General features: G+C 27.6%; 1 protein-coding gene across 1 annotated transcript; it reads left to right on the plus strand.

Annotated features, from left to right (window-relative positions):
- The first annotated feature begins 19,838 nt into the window (after window positions 1–19,838).
- On the plus strand, window positions 19,839–22,181 carry LOC103496517 (transcription factor DIVARICATA). The gene is made up of 2 exons (XM_008458386.3): window positions 19,839–20,426; window positions 21,428–22,181. Exons 1-2 carry the CDS (start codon window positions 20,062–20,064, stop codon window positions 21,762–21,764), a joined length of 702 nt encoding a protein of 233 aa, XP_008456608.2. The 5' UTR covers window positions 19,839–20,061; the 3' UTR covers window positions 21,765–22,181.

Consider the following 22,181-nt stretch of genomic DNA (forward strand, 5'->3'; position numbering starts at 1 on the left):
TAATAGTGGTAACGGCTTGAGGGTAGATTAGTCATTAGACGAAGTCCTTTGTTCACAAGTCACGCGAGAAATATGTGTTACTTTCTAACCTCAGATTGTAACGTACACTACTTCCTCCCACACTTGTTCAAACTATTTTGGTTCGGTTCGGTTCGAGTCGAGTCCATTTTTTCTATAGTATCGAACAAAAAATTTTACTTTTTGCTCACTACATGATGATATTATATCTTCAATTAAGTTAAAATGGTTGAATTTTTTATTTTACATATTCTCAAAATTATAACCTCTTTATGGTTCCAAGTCTCGAACTCTCAAACATTGAGTTTGTACTTATTGTCGTTGATGTATAATTTAAATTTTCTTTTCACTTGTTTCAAGTCTTCCTCGTATATCGAGCCTGCAAGTGAAAGAGGATGCTTTTTTTTAGTATAAATAAGGATGTCTTGGTGAGAAAGAGTGTTGATGATATATAATTAAATTCGTGTTTACTCATTAATATGTATAGAGATGGAGGAGTTGTTAAGTTGTAAGAGAGATTTTTCTCACGTACATATTGGATGTGAAGAAATTCATTGTATCTTTTTCTATAAAGCAAATGAAGGTATGCTCACTCGTTAGTAAAAATTACGTGTCAATTACCTTTTCAATCAAAGAGATCTTAATTTGAATTTAATCTATGTTGGTTTCTACAACAATTGCTCTCAAAATCTATTGTGTCTTCCAATGTCTTAGCTAGATACTTAAAAGAAAAACCATGATTAGTTAAGAATTGATGTTGATTTGAGTTGGTACAATCTACTTGTGTATTCATGTCAAATAAGTTTTTTTGAAGAAAGAATAAATACTGAAACTATGATGTAATAAGATTTTGATAATTCAAAAACTTATTTTAAACAATAAAGAGACAATTATTGTCTATTCCATTAATACTTAAATATGTATATAACATTCACATTTATTACACATCACGTTTTAAAAGAAAAGAAATCTAAATCCATATTTCCTATTTATTGATGTGGGTATCTCGTTCAAGCTATTGGGATACATCACTACAGTGGATTCACATTATTGTGGTATTGAGAGTTGACTCCACTATAATGTGTCCAATTGTTCAGTTCAACTAACTAAGCACATAAATAATTGTTTGTGCCTTTGAGATTGATGGTGTTAGAGCTATATTAATCAAGGGTCCTAAAGTGTTTTTGTTTTCCTTTTGACGAAATTAGCACGCGTAGCTACGTTGGTTGATTCAAAATCTAAGGACTTTAACTTCTCATCTCGAACACGCAAACCCATGCATGTTTTGAGGCCCCTTTTACATTAAATTTTGATCCTACCTTAATTAGAATGCTCCAAATACAAATCGTTTTATAACACAACAAAACGAGTACACGGAAGATAATTCTTGTGTCCCTATTTTGCCCTCCAAATTTTGATAATATTATAAACTCACTTGCATCACGTGGTATAGTAAAAGTAAAAGTAAAAGGGTATAATTATATACAAAACTACAAGAAGCAAATAATAATATAAAAATAAGAATAAAAAATATATATATATATATATATATATAAAAAAAAAAAAGTGTTAGGAAATTACTTGAATCACAAGTTGTGAGGCTTAAAAAAAGATTCTATTAATATTGGATGTCACATGGGGGTTTCTCTACTTTTAATTAATTGGGTAAACAAATCCCAAATTATTTTAATTAATTTTGACCATTCCAACTTCTCGTATTTTAAGAGGGAAAAAAATATATCATATTCTACTCAATTTATATTTAATTTAATTTAATCTAATCTATATACACAAAACCAAGGATAATATTTTGGAATCAAACTTAATTATCCAATCAAACTTTATGTTTAATTAATTCTTTTAAAAGATAAATAAATAAAGTTTAGTTATTTGTATATTATTGCTCGGTGGTCCTTATACTTTAGAATATTGCCTTTAATTAGTCCCTTCACGATTAATTTGTATATAAACACTTATTCCCCCTATGTTATATCTATCGTTTGACTCGTGATTTGAGCCATACATTTGAACTCTAATTTTAAGTATATAAATGAGTGGAATATGATGATTTAGATATTGACTAAAATAAAATTCCAATTATGTAAAATATAGCTAATCATTCAAATTAGGGTTTTTTTTCTTCATATTCACATGTATACACACATATATAATGTTTCCATCAACATATATAAGAAAAAACAACTATTTTAGTTGAAAGTTATGGTTGAGAGTTCACCAAGCGACGGCTCTCAAAGTCTACGAATGAACACAAACTCAAGAAAAACTAGACAACTAGTTGATCGAACCAATGAGTATATATAAATATAAAGAAAAAAGAAATCAAGTTGCGAGATGAAAAGTAAGTAATCTTAACGCTAGCAACAACGGCCAACGTATACAACAACCAACCGTTCTTACATTTGTTAATGATTTTATTGAGTAGAAATGTGTTTAATTTAATTGATTATGCAAAAGATAAATTGAAAATATTAAAAAAGACAATCAAATCAACGATGTTCAAATTGGATTAAAACTACAGAATGGAATTTTTGGTTAAGAAACAAAATCCTCACCACCATATAAAAATTTAGGATTTGGTCCCCTTTTGAAAGAACACAAAGAGGTGGGGTTTTAATTAATTATAGTTTCTTATGAGTAAAAAGAGCAATAATTATAGATTGATAGGAAGAGGAAGACAAAGATTTTAAGATCATTCCTTACCCACCATATTTATTAATAATCTAATTCTTACCTTATTCATATCTCTAATTTAAACTTATAATAATTTAATTTGACCATACCAAATCCCATTCTCATTGTGATAACCACAATCACACATTATATTGTCAATCTTCGATTTTTCTTTTTCCTCTAAAACAATCTTTTTCAATCATATACTTTTTATTTTATTATAATGTAATTCTCTAGCTCAAACTTCATTTTAATATAAAACCTTGGCTAATTAAGCACTCAAAACTCCTTAATTTTAAAAGATTATATTTAACTATATTTCTTCCTATAACTTTATATTATTTTGTACTTAGTTAAATTAAATAAATGCAAATATTTATGTTCAAAGATATTAAGTTAGTTATATAAGAAAATGATCAAATCAATTACTATTTGAGAAGAGACTATTAAAGAGAAGATCTTTATTTGAAATTGTGTCAACGTTAGTAAAATTAGAAGAGACGATGTTCATGGTAAATAAAGTAATTACAAGATGGAAATTTAAATTTGAAATTAAAACCATGATATTAAAAAAAAAAAAAAAAAAAAAAAAACTAGTACTATTTTAGGTGAGGGGTTCAAACCACGGACCTATTGATATTCGAAACTATTGAATTTAAATTTTTGTTTGGGTCAATTAAAAATTAAATTGAATATGAACTATTATTTATTGAGGTATGAATGAGTAGATTTTAAGTTAGAAAATTTTGCTTAATAAATTATACCGTTTAAAATTTTAAAAATTCAAAATCTATAGAAATAATTAATTTTAAAATTTTGCACAATTTGGATGAAATCAAATTTAAAAAACAATATTCATATTACATATTAAATAATAATGCATATTTTGTAGGTTTAGGAAATTTGGTAACGTAAAACAAAATTCAAACAAATCAGACCATAAAGGTTTTAAATATTGTATATAATATATATTGCAAATTTCTGAAATTATATGGAATAGTTGAATGATGTTTTAAACAGTGTCATAAATTTCAAAGATTAAAGAAAACAACCCCAAAAGTTGATGACATAAACAAAATTTAATTTAGTTTAATCCATCGTCGGTCTCCACCAAGATAGAAAGGTTTTAATTGTTTGTCTTCAAGATTTGTTTTTATATATTATTGTATTCAACCAATAAAACTTATTGCTTTAGCAAATAGGTTCATATATTTCCTTTTTACCCCCAAAATTGTTGTGAAATGGGCCTTTGACAATCTTTAATGGGCTTCAATTCATTAACCCAAACAGCCCAATTATGAACTAATTTTTTTTTTTTTTTTTATTTTTAATAAATGCATTTTAAATATTCATAAAACCAATCCAAATATTCTCATTCTATCAATGCTAGATAATGAGGAACTGATTTCATAGAATTTGAATTTTTTTTGTAAATATTTTTTTTATATATATATATAATTTACGATAGTTCCAACAAAGTTGATAATTTTTTAAATATTTAGGATTTATTTTCCATATAAAGTTTTGGTATTAAATTATAAGCTTTTCACTCAACTTTTAAAATGGTACTTTAAAGAATTGGATCTAATCTGTCACTAAAAAAAATCATTGAATTTAGTGTTTAAGAAAATTGTTTATTTCTTCTTGATAAATTGGTAGAGCTTCAATTATAATAAATAAGTCACTTGTCATATATATTCAACAAAGTTAGAAAAGGTTCAAATTTTAACTTGATCTCGTTGTAAAGGCACAAGTTATCTCATATGGAACTCTATATAATATATTTACATACAGAGTAGTGTTATATAAGAATAACAAAAAGAAATTATATAATTTTGATTTACGGCAAAACTAAGTGTCATAAATATATTTCTTGTCCGAATTTATCCCTCACAGATGATAATTGTCCATATACAAATATAATGTAGTATTTGTTAAGACAAAAAAATCAAACAAAATATCACATATCTAAGTGTATTTGTAAATACACCGACTTATGATAATTATTAACTAAATCAAAAAATTATTATATTCTTTCAACAATCCCTAAACATATGCTATTAGTTTCAACATCTCGATAAAAATCAACAAATTAATGAAAAATAACTTCAAATATTCAATTTTTTATTTTTCGAATTATAGCAAAATTGAATCCCTTGCTAAAATCATTCCAAATATAATGGAATAATTAATTATTAGGATAAACATTAAGAAATAAACGAAAAAGAATTTCAAAGATTGTAACGATCCCTATCTAAAATCATGCCAAATTTAATGCAAATAATTATCATAAATTAGTTAAGCTTAAATTCAAAATTTAATTTGCAATAATTATTTATTAGGATAAAAATTAACTAATTAAAGAAAACTAAATTAAAAATTCAATTGGAAGGGGATGTGATATGTTGTTTGTACTATATTTAAAAAATTATTTTGTACTATATTTGATGTCCCATTTATTATTTAAAACATTAACTGAAAAAAAAAAGTTTGTACTATATTTTCAAAATAGAAGAACACCAGTCAAGAATAACATCGAAAACAAATGGAGAGGATGTTAGAACCTGGGACAATTCTTAAGAAGAAAATTTAAGGATGGGGTATACAGAAAATGTGAGAATAGGGGACAAATCCAAAGAATAACTCATCGATTTGAAAACGAACAGAAGGTTGAAGACGAAACAAATGGTTGAATATTTGAACGAAGGCCGGTGGAAAGTGATCTTAAAAGTCACCGAAACAAAGGAAAGAACGGACATGATCGCGCGAACGAAAGTTTGAAGCAACGAAGATGCTAAAGAAACAAAGATATGAAGGCAGAGCGAGATGGCACAAAAAAATTATAAGGTTTTGGAGAAGTAAATGCAGAAGATGTGAAGTGGTTGCATATGATTATTTTCTTTGGGGAGAAATTAGAATATAAGTGTGGGTATATAGTTTGTACTAATTATATGGTATTTGTGATATTTGTTACAATTGTATTTAGAAATCACATTTGTCAATTAAGTAGCGGCATTTAAGGCATTGTTCTTCCATCTATTATTTAAAACTTAACTGTTTTGCTATTTTGTCAATTTAAAAATAAAATTATTATTTATCCAAAGTAAACCTCATCCGAAAAATTAATCGAAGGATAAGTAAATAAGGTAGGGCAACCGGTGAAGGAGGGTGTTCGATTTCTTTGTTTGGGTACTTTGGGCTGGGACATGCATAAAACATACCTATTGGGCTTTTTGGGAAGGGCCCGCCTTGATCGATGGCCCAATCCAATCCCTTTTTTGTAGGCTCGTTTCAACTTTCAGCTCATTAGTATCCAAATTTTGATTAAAAATCAGACACAACATATTGAGTTATAATGATATATAATTTTAGGGAAAAGTGAACTTAACTTTTATCTTAATCTTTATCAAACAAATTTGGTAATCCACACAAAATCGATATTAAATTTGATTGGTCTAATAAATACCTACCTGCCCTTGAGCTTATTTTCAACCCCATATCTAATTTTATTTCCAACTTACTTTTTATACGTACCTTTAAATCTATCTTTCTCATCCACAAATTTACCCACTGCATTATTTAATTTTTTTTTATATAAAAAAAAAAAAACAAACTACTAAAGTTGGTTAATCAAACAATTAATTTAATTTATAGAAAAGATTACACTATCTTGGTACAACTTTCACATAAATCCAATTTGTAAGATTGGATGATGATGTTAATAAAATAATACATAATAATAATAATAATAATAATAATAATAATTTAAAAAATGAAATTAAACCTATAAAGTGAATCAGTTATTGACCATTTTTTAACAAATGCATTCCAATCATCACCATATGGTTCTAAGTCCAAAATAATGAATGTGTGTTACCCTTTTAGGATTAGGATTAGGATGATGCTAGCAATTTTGTAATAATCTTAAAATATTTTAATAATAAATAAAAAGCATATATTTTGTTAAATCTCACCTATAAAAACACTTTTTTCTTTTATATTCCCACGTCCTAAAAATTTAGTTTTTGTTCAATTTTAATATTACATTTTAATTGTAATATTATTTTATCGTAAAAATAAAAATTAAAACGTGAGAGCTTTTTATTTAATTTAGTCTACCAACTTTTAAAGTTGGTTTTTAACGAACTATCTTAAATCATTATCGTTCTCTTATATATAATATATTACATCGTTTGAAATATTGTATAAATATTTAAATATGAGTATATATGATACATAAAAGAACAATAATTAAACTAACTAGATGTATAGTTCGTTCACTCAAACGAGTGAGTTGATCTTTAGATATTTGTTCGAACAATTTATTGTGTTAATCAATTTAGCCCGTGAGTTTTAACTTTTATATCTAAAAATGGATCAAACACCTATAGAAACATTTACTCTATCCTAAATTATTGTTGGTTTGTGATTTTTAAAGATTTAGTTTTGTTTATCATTGCAACGTCTTTAAGAATATAAATTAAATTAGTTTAAACAAGTTTTCAATGATACAACACTTACTATCTTTCTTGATCCATGTTTTGATTTGCACTACTAAATTATTTATATATATATATTCAACTGCTTTTTTTTTTTTTTTAAATCAAACATTTAAATATAGAAGTTTAGGGTTTAGATTATGTATTTTTAAAATGTTAATTTTGACCTCTACATGTTAATAACATTGGTTGAATTTTATTCCTATACTTTCAAAATATTCATTATTTTAGTCATTTATTTTTTTAAATTTAATTTATTTTGAACATTAAACTTTCAAAACGCAACAATTTTTGATTTGTTACTAATGAAGTAAAAAAAATGAAATTAAAGAAACCAAAATGATTGCTTTTTGAAAGAACAGAAAAATAAAGTGAATTTTGAAAATACAAACAAAATGAATCAAAATAAAAAATAAAAGGATGAAAGTAGTAATTAAATTAAAATTAAACGTTTGTATAACATATATGGAAATAAGTGTATGGAAATTTACAAAAGAAAGCACCCCTCGTATAGTGTATGGAGATAACATTTTTACATAAGTAAATATGGGACATAAACTGAAAGCTTGGTTCCTAAACCACATCCATTAAAATACACATACGAGGTTACATTCCAAGTAATTAAAATGTCAACTATAAATTAGTCTCCTACAAAATTCTCTAACACTCCAAATGTTGTACGGCGTGAGTTGTCCCGTAAAATCAATCGAACAATACGTAAGTTGGTTCAAATACTCACTAATATTGAAAAAAATGTATATATAAATTTCAATTCTAAAAGCCAAATCCTCATATCTATACAAATATTAACCGATGAAAATCAAATTTCCAATGTTTATAGAAATTGAATTTTCAAAGGATAAAAGTTTTGAATTTCAAAACTTATAATCATTGTTACAATTTCGAAAATGATGTAAGTTTGAGGTTTAGAGTATTTTCAATTTATGATTGAATAAATAAATTACATTTAATATGAGAAAATTAAGTATGTTTACCAAATAGTTAAAAAGAGAGATGAACAGAATACAGAAGTGAAGGACATATAATTTAGAAAATAATAATTGAAAAAGGAAAAGGAGAAAAGAGGGGGAGGGGGGGGGGGTGAGGTGGCAGTGGGGAAGCTTATCCAAAATAAGATTTAGAAGTAAAAGGGCGGCGGCGAGGGAGCGGCCAAGTGGATTACACGTGTCCTTAAGATAAATAGCCACGTAAAGTAAATGAAATTTCAAACCACAAACATGAGTGACGTGTGTTATATAGGACGGCGACGTTCTACGCCCCCACCTCTTTTGTCTCCATTATCCACTTTGCAATCAAACATCACATCATCTTCAATATATATATATATATATATATATATTTCTTTTTTTATAGCTTTAAAAATGACTTTGAATTAACGATTTCAAATTTTGTTACATTTTCTTTTTAAAATGTTTAAAATAAATTTATAAATTTTCATATTTCTATACAAGTTTTTGAATAGTTTTTTTTTTTTTTAAATGTAGCAAAAATTTATTCATTCGTAAATCAAACGTGGTTAGTATTATCATTGTCTAAATCTCTATTCACTTATTATTTTTATTAATTTATTTTGTGGTCCACCTCAATCTTAAATGGAGTAAAAAAAAAAAAAAACAAACAAAAAAGACTAACTCATTTTTATCACATATGTACTCGAGAACAAAAGTTCTCGAGTCCAAATTCACACTCTTCAATTTATACTAAAAAATATTAAAGTACTACAACACTATAAATTTCATCATATGTGATGCATTCATTAAAGTTTATGTTAATGAAAAATTTTATTATTAGAATATCATTATTTTATTTCAAAATAAAGAAATATCCTACGTCACTGAAATTTGCAAGTCGAAGCTTCTCAAAATAAAGTTTAGTATGTTCTCCAAATGCAATCAAAAAAATGTTAACATCATAATCGGTTTTCAATGTAGAACAAATCAAGACAAAAAGTATTTGGATTGTTTTATCATGAGGATGTCTTGAAGAGAGCTAATACATACAAAAAAAAACTGCAAAACGTCTTGAAGAGAGCTAATACACAACTTAACTCTCTTCGTTTCTTTACAATTTTATGTTTTGCAGGTATTGTTCTAAGTTGATAGTTTCTACTCTTTGTTCTTGTAGCTGTAAAGTTGTTCTAAAATTTCCGTATTGAACTTGTGTTCATCTTCATTTTAATGTAGCTATTCCAACAATTTATTAGTATTATTGATAAAAGTCTATCAACGCCATTCATTATATCTTGCTATTAAAAAAATATTTTTTTATATTTAAAAATATATATTTATTTTTAATAGTTTTACCCTTTAAACTGATTGCTTTTTTTTTCAATGTTAATTATGCTTTTACATTATTTGAATATTTTCAATAAACTTTGAGGTAAACTTACAAAAGTCATAGTTTGACTCTTTTTTTTTTTTCTCTCTTTTAAGACAAAGGTAAACCATAATTTCTATATATTGGGAAAATATATTCATAGTCTATTTTTCTTTATGGAAATTATTCTCATTTTGATGCAAAATATCCATAAATTATTTATTAGGTTTACGGAATCAGAATAAAATGAAACTCAAAGCACACAAATATTAAAATGATATGATAAATATTTCAACTTCTACTTCCAACTTTATTCTATTTTGTTTGAAATTTTCCAAAATATATATTAATAAATAATTGATGAATCAATAACTAAATAATTGTACCTAATAATATTTTAGTTGAAAATTTGACAAAAAAAAAAAAAAAGAAGAAGAAGAAGAAGAAAAGATTATCGATATTTTGACTAATTTAGCTTCATGCTTTTATTTTCAAAGATACCTATATCTTTAGAAGTTGGTATATATATTCAAAAAAGTTTGCCCATAGAGTCGAGACCAAATAATCAATTCATAGAGTGGAATGTATGATTTAATTTTACTGTTTTTTAAATCAATTTCTAAAACATATCAATTTGTATCCACCATTTTAAGTTTAAAGATCGAATTAATCCCTTCTTTTCCTGTCAATTGAACTAAGTTGACGTTAATATTAAACTATTAATTTAATGAATCCAACCATTCAATTACACAAAAAATCCTTTTTATATTTATGTGGTTGATGTAGATTTATTAAAAGGCAGCAGGGATATGTACCCCTCTTACATTATCGATTTTTTTATTATAATATTTATTTTGAAGTGTTAAATATAACACTTTATTTTAAACAAAACATATTTACAGTGTAATGGTTGTCATCTAAATATTTAAACTTTTTATCGGTCTTCAATATACAGTGTTCCTACTATATAAAATTTCTAGTAAATGTTTAGTACAATTTTTAAATTGCAAATATAGCAAATTTAAGAGTGGGTAACTATTTGATAGTCGATATCATTAATTATTTGTCATATTTATTATATTCGCAATATAAAATAAGAATGTTTGTTCTCAGTTTTTTTTGTCATGCAATTTCTCAATTATTAATTTGTGAAATATAGTGGGTAGAGTTATAATTATACTGTTGATCCATATGAACATTTATTAGTTTGAATTTATGATTCAAATTAAATTATATTTGGAAATTAAGATATATTTTCTTAATTATCACATGCATATACATTTTGATTTTGCTTTCCTTGATGAATAATACGTTAACACCGATGTTATCATTACATGGTACACACAATCTAAATTCTAAAATAAAAAACATATCATTTTCAAGCCCTTTTTTTTTTGTTGGTTACTTGTGAGTATGAATATTAAGACTTTTGACCTTAAAATGAACAATTCTTTATTTTAATTAATTATTATTTTAACCTATCTCAATACATATATATATATATATATATATATATGTATCATTTGTCTTAAACTAACATAACTGCCTAACAAATTTTTACATTTTCATTCAAAGTTGTAAATTTATAATTTTGTAAACCCCAATCTTTAATCTTTTTGGTGTGCTTTAAAAAACAATAATTAAATATTCAAATTGATGTCGATAAATCGAGGAGTACAAATGGATCCACTTAGTTTAATTTTCACTTCGTTTTCTTAAATCGTCTATTTGAATCTCCAAACCAAAATAGATCGAATATTTGTTCTTATTTAATTAACTGCGTAATTATTTTTTACCTTACCCTAAAAGAGTTTTGATTTGGAAATTAATTGGAGCAATAAAATAATAAATAGAAAGGAAGTAATTAGTTAGGGAAAGAAAGAGAAAAAAGACAAAACGGAAAAGTGATATCTAAGGAGAAAATGATTGGATGGTGTGGTGTGTCACCGGGAGGTACGGACACGTAGACTGAGGACAAGCGGTTGCCGACATAAAAAAATGAAAGTACCAAAACGTCGCCGTCACATTGATACCTTGGCCTTTTTCTATTATTAATATTTATTATTTATTATTTAATTAATGGACGCCACCGGTAGCCGGTAGAAAACGAGGCTGCTGCTAATTAGACGCAACTACGTCTCTTTAAATACTTCCTTTCCTTCCTTAAATACTCTTCGTTGGTTTTAATTAATAATCTTAATCCATATTAATTACACACACACACACACACACTCTCTATTTAACTATCTCCCTTTTCTCATTAAATTCCCCCTACAGAATAATTTCATTTGTCTGCTCATTATTTGGTTTTAATTATTTTCATTCATATTAATATTACTAATACTAATAATAATCCTATTTTAAAAGCATTTGTTTTAGTTTTTGGATGACTTCAATTTTAAAAATTTTGTATTTTAATTTTTAATTAAATGTTACGTGATAAATGGATGGTTTATCGAAAAATTCAAAAAATCACCTTATCTTCGAGATTTTGATCATTGTCATTTTGGTCTCTTGGCATTCTTTTTCACTTTCTCAACTAGTATCTTATATATTTCTTTTACATACAAATTTTCAGTGATTCAAGTTTGCGATATTTTGTAATTTATTAATTTATTTTTTTGTTCTCTTCCTCCTTTTTTTTTATGGATTTTGTGATTTATTGTATAAATATTTATATGTGATTGTGTATAGTTTATTTTATACGTGTATTGTACATTTTTTTAAAATGTCAGTTTTTTTTTATTCTACTCGATGTTCTTTTAATTTGTTTTAAGATTCTAACTTTAAGAAAATTAAAGGATGGAAGAGACCGAAGTAGTAGATATGAGAAGGTAGAGTTTTGAAAAAAAAATTAATTTTTAATTTAAATTTATTTGATTCAAGTGTGTTTATTATGTTTCAGTGTTGGCATAAAATATTTATATAATAAATTAGTAAGATTATTTGACTATTTATCAATTTAATTAATATGATAAATAAATTAACGTCTAATCATCCAAACATAAAAGTTATCATGTTTATCATTTTGTTAATGAAATCCTAACAGGGACTAAAGTAAGTTTTTTTTTTTATTTTAAGTTAGAGATTACAATTGTTTTAAAAGTTAAGGGACCAAAATATAACAAGATACAATGTTTATGAACCAAAATAAGATTTCGTCTTTATTTTTTTTAAGAGGATTTTTTGTCACACCCTCCTCCCGGAGTTCCTTTTTTTTATTCCTTCATTATGGCTCTTGAAAGACTTAGAGGTTCCTTAGGTCCTAGGCCAATTTTTTACCCCCTTAACAAATTTCATATTTGAAATTTAGTCTATTCTTTTTCTCGAACAAGAACACCATCTAACTTTAGAACGTTCCTTATTTAACCTCAAAACCAAACTTATGAAAAACTTACAATAACTTCATTAAAAAACACTTAGAACATAAGATTACACACTTGTAACTAGAAACAAAGGTTACATAACTTTGAAACTTAAGTACTTTACAAGACAAACAAACTTAAAACAACTCTTTATTACTTCAACTTAGTGTAATTGGGTTCTCCTCCACTTCTCGAAGTAGCTCTAGATTGGTTTAGTGACTGTGACACAACTCTTTGCTCTTCTTACTGCTTGAACATAAAACTGGGTAGTCTTTCACAAAATGTCATGACTTTTTACATTGAAAACACATGTCTACTCCTTCAAGACATTGTCCTTTACGAAACTTCTAACATTCATTTATTACAAAACTCCCTTTCCACATCACTGGCTATAGAGTACTCTCCCTGAAAAACACTACCCAAACTCTTTTGATTGAGATGACTTTCCTCTAGACTTGTTCTTAAAACCTCTTCCTTTGGAAACACATGGAGTAAAACTACTCTTCTTGTCTTGTTCCTTCTCGCTATCACTTGTTATAGTAACAACTTGTTTCCTCTTTTCCTCAGGCTCTTCTTCCTCCATCAAGCTTTGCTTTACTCTTAGAGCAGTCTCAACTAATTGTGAAAAATCAGTCCACTTGGCTATGGTTGTTACAGTAACGAACCTCCTTGTTAGTCATCTTTTAAACTGTCTGCATCTATCATTCTCATATGCAACTATTGTTTCAGCATATCGAGAAAGTTTCACATACTTCCTTTTGTACTCAGCCACTGAAAGTGACTTCTAAACTAACCCTAGGAACTCATCTCTCTTAGCTTAACGGTAAGTAGTAGGGTAGTATTTATCTTCAAACACACTCCTAAAGGTTTCTCAGTCATGGTATCGACTTCTCCTCATTGAGCCTTGATTGACTTCCACCATATCGTTCTGCCTCCTTCTGAAGTAGAAAGGTTACTAACTTAGCCATCATCTCCTCCGAACAGTTCATCACCCCTCGAAACACTTCTCCAACATATTCACCATGCCTCAATATTAGTTGGATTTGTGGATCCTTCAAATACTGTAGCACCCAAAGACTTAATTACTATTCTACACTTACTCTCAAGTTTTCCAAGAAACTTACTACTCTAACTATTCACAAAAGCTAACAGCTCTGAACTTTACTCTTAAATTTCCCTAAAGTAATTTGATTGTTCTAGACGTATTTCTCTTATCTTCACGAGGAAATGCACTTACTTAGATACCAAAGTTCCTTTTCTAACTCCTTCACTATAACTCTTAAAAGAATTAGAGATTTTTAGGTGTAGGATTTACATTTTTCTTTTTGTTTAAAAGAAACTAACTTGTGTAGGAATAAAAATTCAACCACTCAACTTTAGTTAACAATAATTTATCTATGTTATTATAAACTTTGTAGCAATTAAATTCTATGTAGTTTAAATTTTGTTACCATTTATTTAAATTTAAATGTGAATAAGACTAAATTCTAACTTTCACACCTCAATTAAATAAAAAATTGATTAGAAAAATGACCTAAAATTTCAAATATTTGATCCTCAAAATTAATAGACAACATCTTAATTAATTAGTCGAACATCAAATATTTAAAAATAGATGAGGTCTCTATTATAAATATAGTTATTTGTGTTGATAAAACTCATCTCTTTGGTCTTTCAGAATTACGTTGGTTTATTTATTTATAAATATTTAAAATTTTAGATAAATTCGTGAAAAAAAATTAAAATCAAGATTTTCTTTACTATGGATGTACATAGGTATGATTCGATTAGGTTAGAAAATTTGTTGGACCAAATCTAAAACCGCAGATTGATCGAGTTGACAACCTAAATGAGCCGACTAGGGTCTCCAACTCAACACTTAGGGGGCGTTTGGGGGAAGGGTTGGGTTATGGGAGATTAGGGTTATGTAATCCAACCCTCGTTTGGGGGAAGGGTTATGTAACCCTTGTTTTAGTCCCTTAACCCTTCCTCAACCCTTCTTCAACACTTCTTAACCCTTCTTCAACTTTTCCTTAACTCTTCTTCAACTCTTCCTTAATCCATTTTTTTTCTCATTTATAATTTTCATATTCATGAGTTTTGTTAATTTTAATCTTTTTATTTTAAAATCATATGTTATTTTTAAGTTATGAATTTGGTACAATTACATTATCAAAATTTTAAAATTTTAATATCAATCTCAACCTCAATGTATTTTGTTAATTAGCTTAAATATCTAAGGAATGTCAATTCAATAAAAAAAATGGTAACATTTTAACAAACTACCATAAATTTATTACAACAATTAAAAAATTATAAGAACTATTTGATTAAATTAACAATTAGTGGTAATTTCAACAATCCTATTATTTAGAGACGGTTTGTCTATATTTTTCATAATGTTATTTTAGCTATTAAATTAAGCTTGGTTAAATTAACATAACAAATATTTTGTTATAGAGGCAGTAGGATCATGAATTTTTTACCCAATAATTGTTGCAGAATGACTGAAATAAATATTTTGAAAGTATATAAATCATCGTTAAAAAAATAAAAATTAAATTTAATATTTTAAAAGTAGACTAAAATAAATTGAAGGGAAACCTAAAACTAGATTTGTTGTAATTTTCACTAGAAAACAAAACTATAGTTGGTAAAAGCGTTGATTGTTACTTTTCGTTTCCTATATTTTGTATTTTCAATTGTTATTTGCACTTATTTACATGTTTACGGGTTGCGTACGTGTCATATTCATAAAAATCAATTTATTGAAACGTAACGTATACTTAAAAAATGTTGAAAATGAACATTGTAGTTAAATAAATTAAGGCAAATTGTTTTATGAAAATTAGGGCGATTTGGTAAATTAAATATATGAAATTCGTGTATTGGATTTAGAATATGAATTTTAAAAACAAAAAAAATTATTCGCATGTAACGATTACTTGAAAAAGGTTAAAAATGAACGTCGTATTTAAAGACATTAAGACAAATTGTTCTACGAAAACTATGACAATTTGGTAAGTTAATATATGAAATTTGTATATTGGATTTTATAATATGAATTAACTATATATATGTAAACAAAATTTATAACACTACTTACCTAACTCTTCCCCCAAACACATTTTATTATAATACTATCATAACCCTACCCACATAACCCTTTTCCCAAACACATCTTATCACAACATTATCATAACACTTTCTTCATAACCCTTCCCCCAAACACATCTTATCATAACATTTCCTCCATAACTCTTCCCCAAACACATCCTATCATAATCCTAGGTTTATCATAACACTAGGTTTATCATAACTCTAACCCTCCATAATCCAACCCTTCCCCAGACGGCCTCTTAAATTTCAATTTTGAGTGGGTTAGACTGCTGGATTATTTATTATATTTTTTTTTTATCAATTTAAAATATTTAAATTTATTTACAACACAAACTAATCAATAAAATATTATAAAACTCAAACGTAAAACATCAAAATCTAATGCCCACATCTCTATGTACGAAAATAACCAATAGGTTTTTCATTCAAATCTTCTCACCGGCTATACTAAAAAAATTAAAATCCATTGAATCTATTCCAAACTCCAAAGAAAACATTATAAATATACATATGAGTTATAATCTTTATACGTTATAATATATATATTTTAACAATATTAGAAATTTCTGTCGTAAACCTAATTTAAAATATCACCCAATCTCAATCCAATCTAAAAAAATTAAAAATAAATCCAACCAACCTAAAACTAAAACTAAAACTAAAATAAAAGTGAAAAATGAAAATCTGTTTGCTTTCTTTGATTATAATGAGTTTGTTTGAAAAATGTAGTTCCTTTTATTTAAAGTAACGTATGCTCAGATTCTTTATTGGAAACATATAAATTCACATATTAATTTAGTAATAATTTATCTATTTTCAATTTAAATTTTAAACATTTTAAAATAATAATCAAATTTTAAACACTGAAATCAATTATAACTAAACATTGACTTCTGCTTTTTGCAATTTGACTAAAATAATTTTATATAGAAAAAATTATTAAAAAAAACGTAGGACAATGGATGAACTATTCAATATTAATAAACAATTTTTATATGTATTTTATTAAATGACTATAAAACAAGGGAAATAGTGAAAAATGCTAAATTAGATAAAATATTTCAAAATTAGACAAAATATTTCCATATTTCCATATTGACTTTTTTTTCTTTTATTATTTTTAAAAATCTATCAAAACAATTTAATTTGTTTTGTTTTAAATTTTAATTTAACAACAAAAGTACCACATCCTCAAATGTGCTAAGAAGAATTAGATTTTGAATTTTAATTTTCTATTTTTTTTTATAGTAAATAGGTTCAAAACGAGAACCATGGACATAACATATTTTTAAAGTTACATCCCGTCCCATTGGAATTATGCATTTCGTAGAATTAAAAAACAACCGTTTAGATGAGTAATTGTTATGAATTGAGAAAAAGAAAAAAATTGAATTTGTTTTATGTAATAAAAACTTAGATAAATTGTAGAGAATTTGATATATTTTCAAATATTTTTATTTATTATTATGATTTTTTGGGCTAATATTTTATTAGTAAAATCAAATTATCATATTTAATTAACAAATAAAAAAGGATTTATCAATAATATATAAAAAGTTTAATCGATATTATTTTAAAGAAATCATATATAGACATATAAAAGGGATTAAGGCGAGACATTAATTAAGAGGGCAATCAAATCATTGATGTAACGCTCTAGCATTAAAAAAGTGTTAATAGGAAAAGACCCCTATAATTAATAATCTTGTTTATTTAGTTCATATATTAAATCAATACAAAAAGAGAAAAAAATACTCATCAATAATTTTATTTATTCTCACTTAGGGATAGAAAAGCTTCATAATTATTCTTTCTTTTTGTTTGCTTATCATAGTGGAAAGATGTATCAATGTTTAGAGTAAAAATGAGTTGATCTAGCCATAAAAAGGAAAACATAATCTTATTAACTAACTAAAAGGTCATGAGCTCAATTTAAAGTGGTCACTACCTAAAAATTATTTTCCTACAAATTAGCTTGTACCTAAATATTATAAGATCAAACGAGTTGTCCCTAACTAGGCCAAAACAGAAAAAAAAAATCCCAATCCTCACAAACTCTCCACAAGGAACCCTCCCACAATTTCTTGCAAAGACTAAACAAACAATTTGGCGGAAAAACCCATGCTCCTCCCACTAACATCTTTAACCTGACTATAATTTATGTATTGCCTATTAACCCTATCCCCACACTAATAAACTACCAAGTAACAAGTTTAACAAACATTTAGTAAACGACTCACTTTCAAACTTTCTATATATAAAAGAAAACACCTTATAATTACAACTAATTATGCATTACGTTGTTTTATAATACGACAAAACTCTTAATTACAACCAATTATACATTACGTTATCCTATAGTACGACAAATTCTTATTCGTTACGGTATTAATTCGGAAAAAGACCACCAACTACAAGTGCAGTGAAACATGGTAGCCAAAAAATAAATAAATAAACATGGGAAAAAGTGTACATTTCCCACATTCATAGCATAATTCATATAGAGAAATGTATCTCATAACAACCAACAAGATTTTTTTAAAAAAGAAAAGCAAAAAGGTAAAATTTGCATTAAAAATGGGAAAAGATGATAGGGAGAGTTGCAACTTATTGCCTTATTTATATTTTGATACAGACACTCAAAAAAGTTCATTCCTCTTCATTTATTACTACTTATATTTATCATTAAAAAGAAAATTATAAATGTATTTCATTCTTTTCTAAAAGAATTATTTTATTGGTTAGAATGAAAAGAGACCCAATGGAATATGTACACGTCATAGCTAAGAATACATTTTTAAAAAGCAAAATTTGAATGAGTTTGTGTGAGATCATAATTCCGAAGGTTTATCAATATTCAAAGTATTTGCATTGAAAATCGAAACATAAATAATATTTAAATAATGGTATTTTCATATCCAAACAAAATTAAGAAACGACTAAAACGAAAGGAATATGAAAAAGAGTGAACTCTAAGTTGAATCTTTCATCCTTGGTGGATTTTTTTTTTCTAATGTGGTGTTTAGGATAAGTAGAAAAAGTGTGGAGTCCCTGTAATTATGATTTATAAAACCTATTAAGAGTTAATTTTGAGTCTTATCTTTAACCTCTCTATTATTTAATCTATTCAATATTTTACAAAATTTGGTTAAACATCTAAATAAAGTATTTAAAATGTATTAAAAATTTTGAAAATTCATTACACCTTCTAAAGCTAAAACCTTATTTCTTTTAATAAAAAAACTATGGACTTATTTGACACAAAACCAAGGGCGAAAATACTTGCACTATAAATTTATTTTATCTTAACTATTGTTAAAATACTTTGAATTTTATTTATTTTAATCTATACTTTCAATTCCCCTGTTTTAAATTCTAGAATCTTGAATTTAATTAAATTTTTTATATCAAATTGGATTAAATAAAAACAATATTTTCGTGCAAGGAAAAACAGACACCATAGATATAGAAAGAAACACTAGTTGGAGTAAAAAGAATCCAAAAAGTGGAACTTAGAACCTAAACTTAGAAGAGGTTTGAATACAAATTTTAGCATCAGACTAACTACCGATACGAATAATATATAATTTTAAAGAACATAAAACGGAGAGGGTTGAATTTGGAAGAGATTGTTAAAATGGTATTTTAATAAAAAGAAATAATTTTTTTTTTTTTTTAATAGGAATGGCCGTCTTGTAATTGAGGTTTGGAGCAACCAAACAAGTGTAAAAGTACAGCTAAGAATGAAGCCGACAGAGTAAAATCCATTTTTAAAACAAACCCAATTATACCAAAAACGTGTTCATTTCAAATTCTCCCCTTTTCTTTTTTACAAAACCCAATTCCCGAATTTCCTCCATATCCAATCGATTCTTTTTCTGCATGTAAAATCCTATAAATACAAACCCACAAGTTTTTCAATCCTTCCCAACAAAACCCATTTCCCAATTCTTCATAAAAACTCTTCTAAATCCCTCCCATCAATCAAATCAAATCAAATCAAATCCCCCTTCTCTCTGTTTTTCCTTCTTATGTTTCACGACAGTCGGTGGACGACCATGACTCAGTCTTCGACTCACTGGACTCGGTCCGAGGACAAGCTTTTCGAGGAGGCTTTGGTGGTTGTTCCGGCCAACTTACCTGATCGCTGGCAAAGGGTCGCCGACCATGTCCCTGGTAAGTCGCCGAGGGAGGTTAAAGATCACTACGAGGCTTTGGTTCACGATGTCCTTGAAATTGACTCTGGTCGAGTTGAGTTGCCCAGTTATGCCGATGAATCGGCGGTGGGTTTGCCGGAATGGGACTCTTCTGGACAGATCTCTTTTGGATCCAAGGCTAAGCATGGTGGAGATAACGAGAGGAAGAAAGGAACGCCATGGACTGAAGAAGAACATAGGTATTTATTTTTCAATATACATATCGACCCTTTTTGCTTCAATTTTATACTCTCTCCTTCTGTTTGGCTGCTGTGAAAATGGTGGGAAAACGGGAGGGATGAACAAACAAAGAGAATTCTAATTTGGTTTTGGGTTTTGTGTTTTATGTGTTTGGTTTCTTATTCCACCTTCCAATTTGGGAATTCCTAAGATTTAATCACCGTTTTCTGATTTAGAATTGCTTGTTTCTTGTGTATTATGCACCCTGATTTTCAGTTTTGTAAGGAGGAGGGGGGAATTTTGGAACTTTCATTTTAAGAAATTGAGGTCCTGTGATTTTGGAGTACCTAAATTTAGGAAGAATCTCGTTAGAATGAAGAGGTTAAGTTTACAGATGGACTTCTTGTTCTTGATATGGTTTATATGCGATGCAACGCCTTGGGATTTATTGGAAAAGCGACACAACACTGTCCCCTGGACAAGAATCTTGATAATTTTTATTGTTAACAAACTCGAACCATCTTTTGGAATTGAGTTTAAGAGCAAGAATTCGACCAAGAACACGAAGATTGGAAAATCTTGATTTGTTTTCTTTGAGTAAGCCCGAGTGTTTAAGCTGGTTTTTGCAACAACCACTTAACCTTATGACATTGACATTCAGAAAGTTGATTGGCTGGACTATGTTTAATATCTTAGGTAGGTTACATACATGACAACTGGTTTCATGATTTCCCCTTCTAAATTGATGAGCTTGAGTGATGTTCGAAAAGAATATCACTGTCCCATTGTAGATTGCTGTTGAGAGTTAGCCTAAAAGCTCAAGCTAGTGTGTTGTTCTAGAGATCTGTTGTTGTTGCAGCTGTTGCTTCATAACGCATACCTAAAATTGAGTTCAACGCCTGAATATAGACCAATGAGGAAAACAAAAGCTCGCAAATATGAAAATGATGTTGTTATAGAGATTTTAACTCTTTACTTTATAGGTTTTGTGATGCAACTATGTGTTTTGACATTGTGACAGGCTATTTCTCCTTGGACTGAAAAAATTCGGTAAGGGAGATTGGAGGAGCATCTCAAGGAATGTAGTGATCACAAGAACACCCACACAAGTAGCAAGTCATGCTCAGAAATACTTTCTCCGACAAACCTCCGGTAAGAAAGAGAGGAAACGATCAAGCATTCACGACATCACAACAGTCGACAACAACTCCATCCCCATGCCTATTGACCCCAATTGGATATCTCCAGCCCCCAACAATCCAACCATTCAATCAACTATGCAACAGTTAAGTCCAACAAGTCACGGGCAAGACCAAGGAGCTTCACTTGGGTTCCAAAACTACCGGTTCCCAATGTAGCAATCAACTAGATAACCCTTAGAAAACTACCACCATTACTACAATGTAAATACACCAAAAATATCTGTAAAGACCAACCTACATACGTGCCCGGGGGTTTGGTTTCGTCGTTCTTTTGGTTGCCACAGTTTAGAGAGAACCCTGCCTGTAAGTAAATAGAGAAGAAAGGAGAAAGTATTAGAAGTTAGTAGTAGTGAATGATTGTTAGAAACAGCAGTTAAAAGCTAATGTAAAAGAATTAGGGAAAAACACAGAATATGAATGGCAAAACAAAATTCTTTGTTGGATTGTGACAAGTCCTGCAAGCAGATTTTTGTGGCAGGAAGTTTCACTTTCATTCGTTAGATTACTGTTTGTTGGGCTGAAGATTTAAGACTGATTACTCTTCTTTTATGGAATTGGGCTTTGACTTTGTAA

The sequence above is a fragment of the Cucumis melo genome, chromosome 3 (genome assembly GCF_025177605.1).
Source record: "Cucumis melo cultivar AY chromosome 3, USDA_Cmelo_AY_1.0, whole genome shotgun sequence".
NCBI classification, from domain to species: Eukaryota; Viridiplantae; Streptophyta; class Magnoliopsida; order Cucurbitales; family Cucurbitaceae; genus Cucumis; species Cucumis melo.

Excerpts from the sequence above, each read along its gene's own strand:
- LOC103496517 (XM_008458386.3), top strand. The coding sequence starts at position 20,062 with ATGTTTCACGACAGTCGGTGGACGACCATGACTCAGTCTTCGACTCAC. Across the intron at positions 20,427-21,427 it reads TGGACTGAAGAAGAACATAG|GCTATTTCTCCTTGGACTGA; the intron begins GTATTTATTTTT and ends ACATTGTGACAG.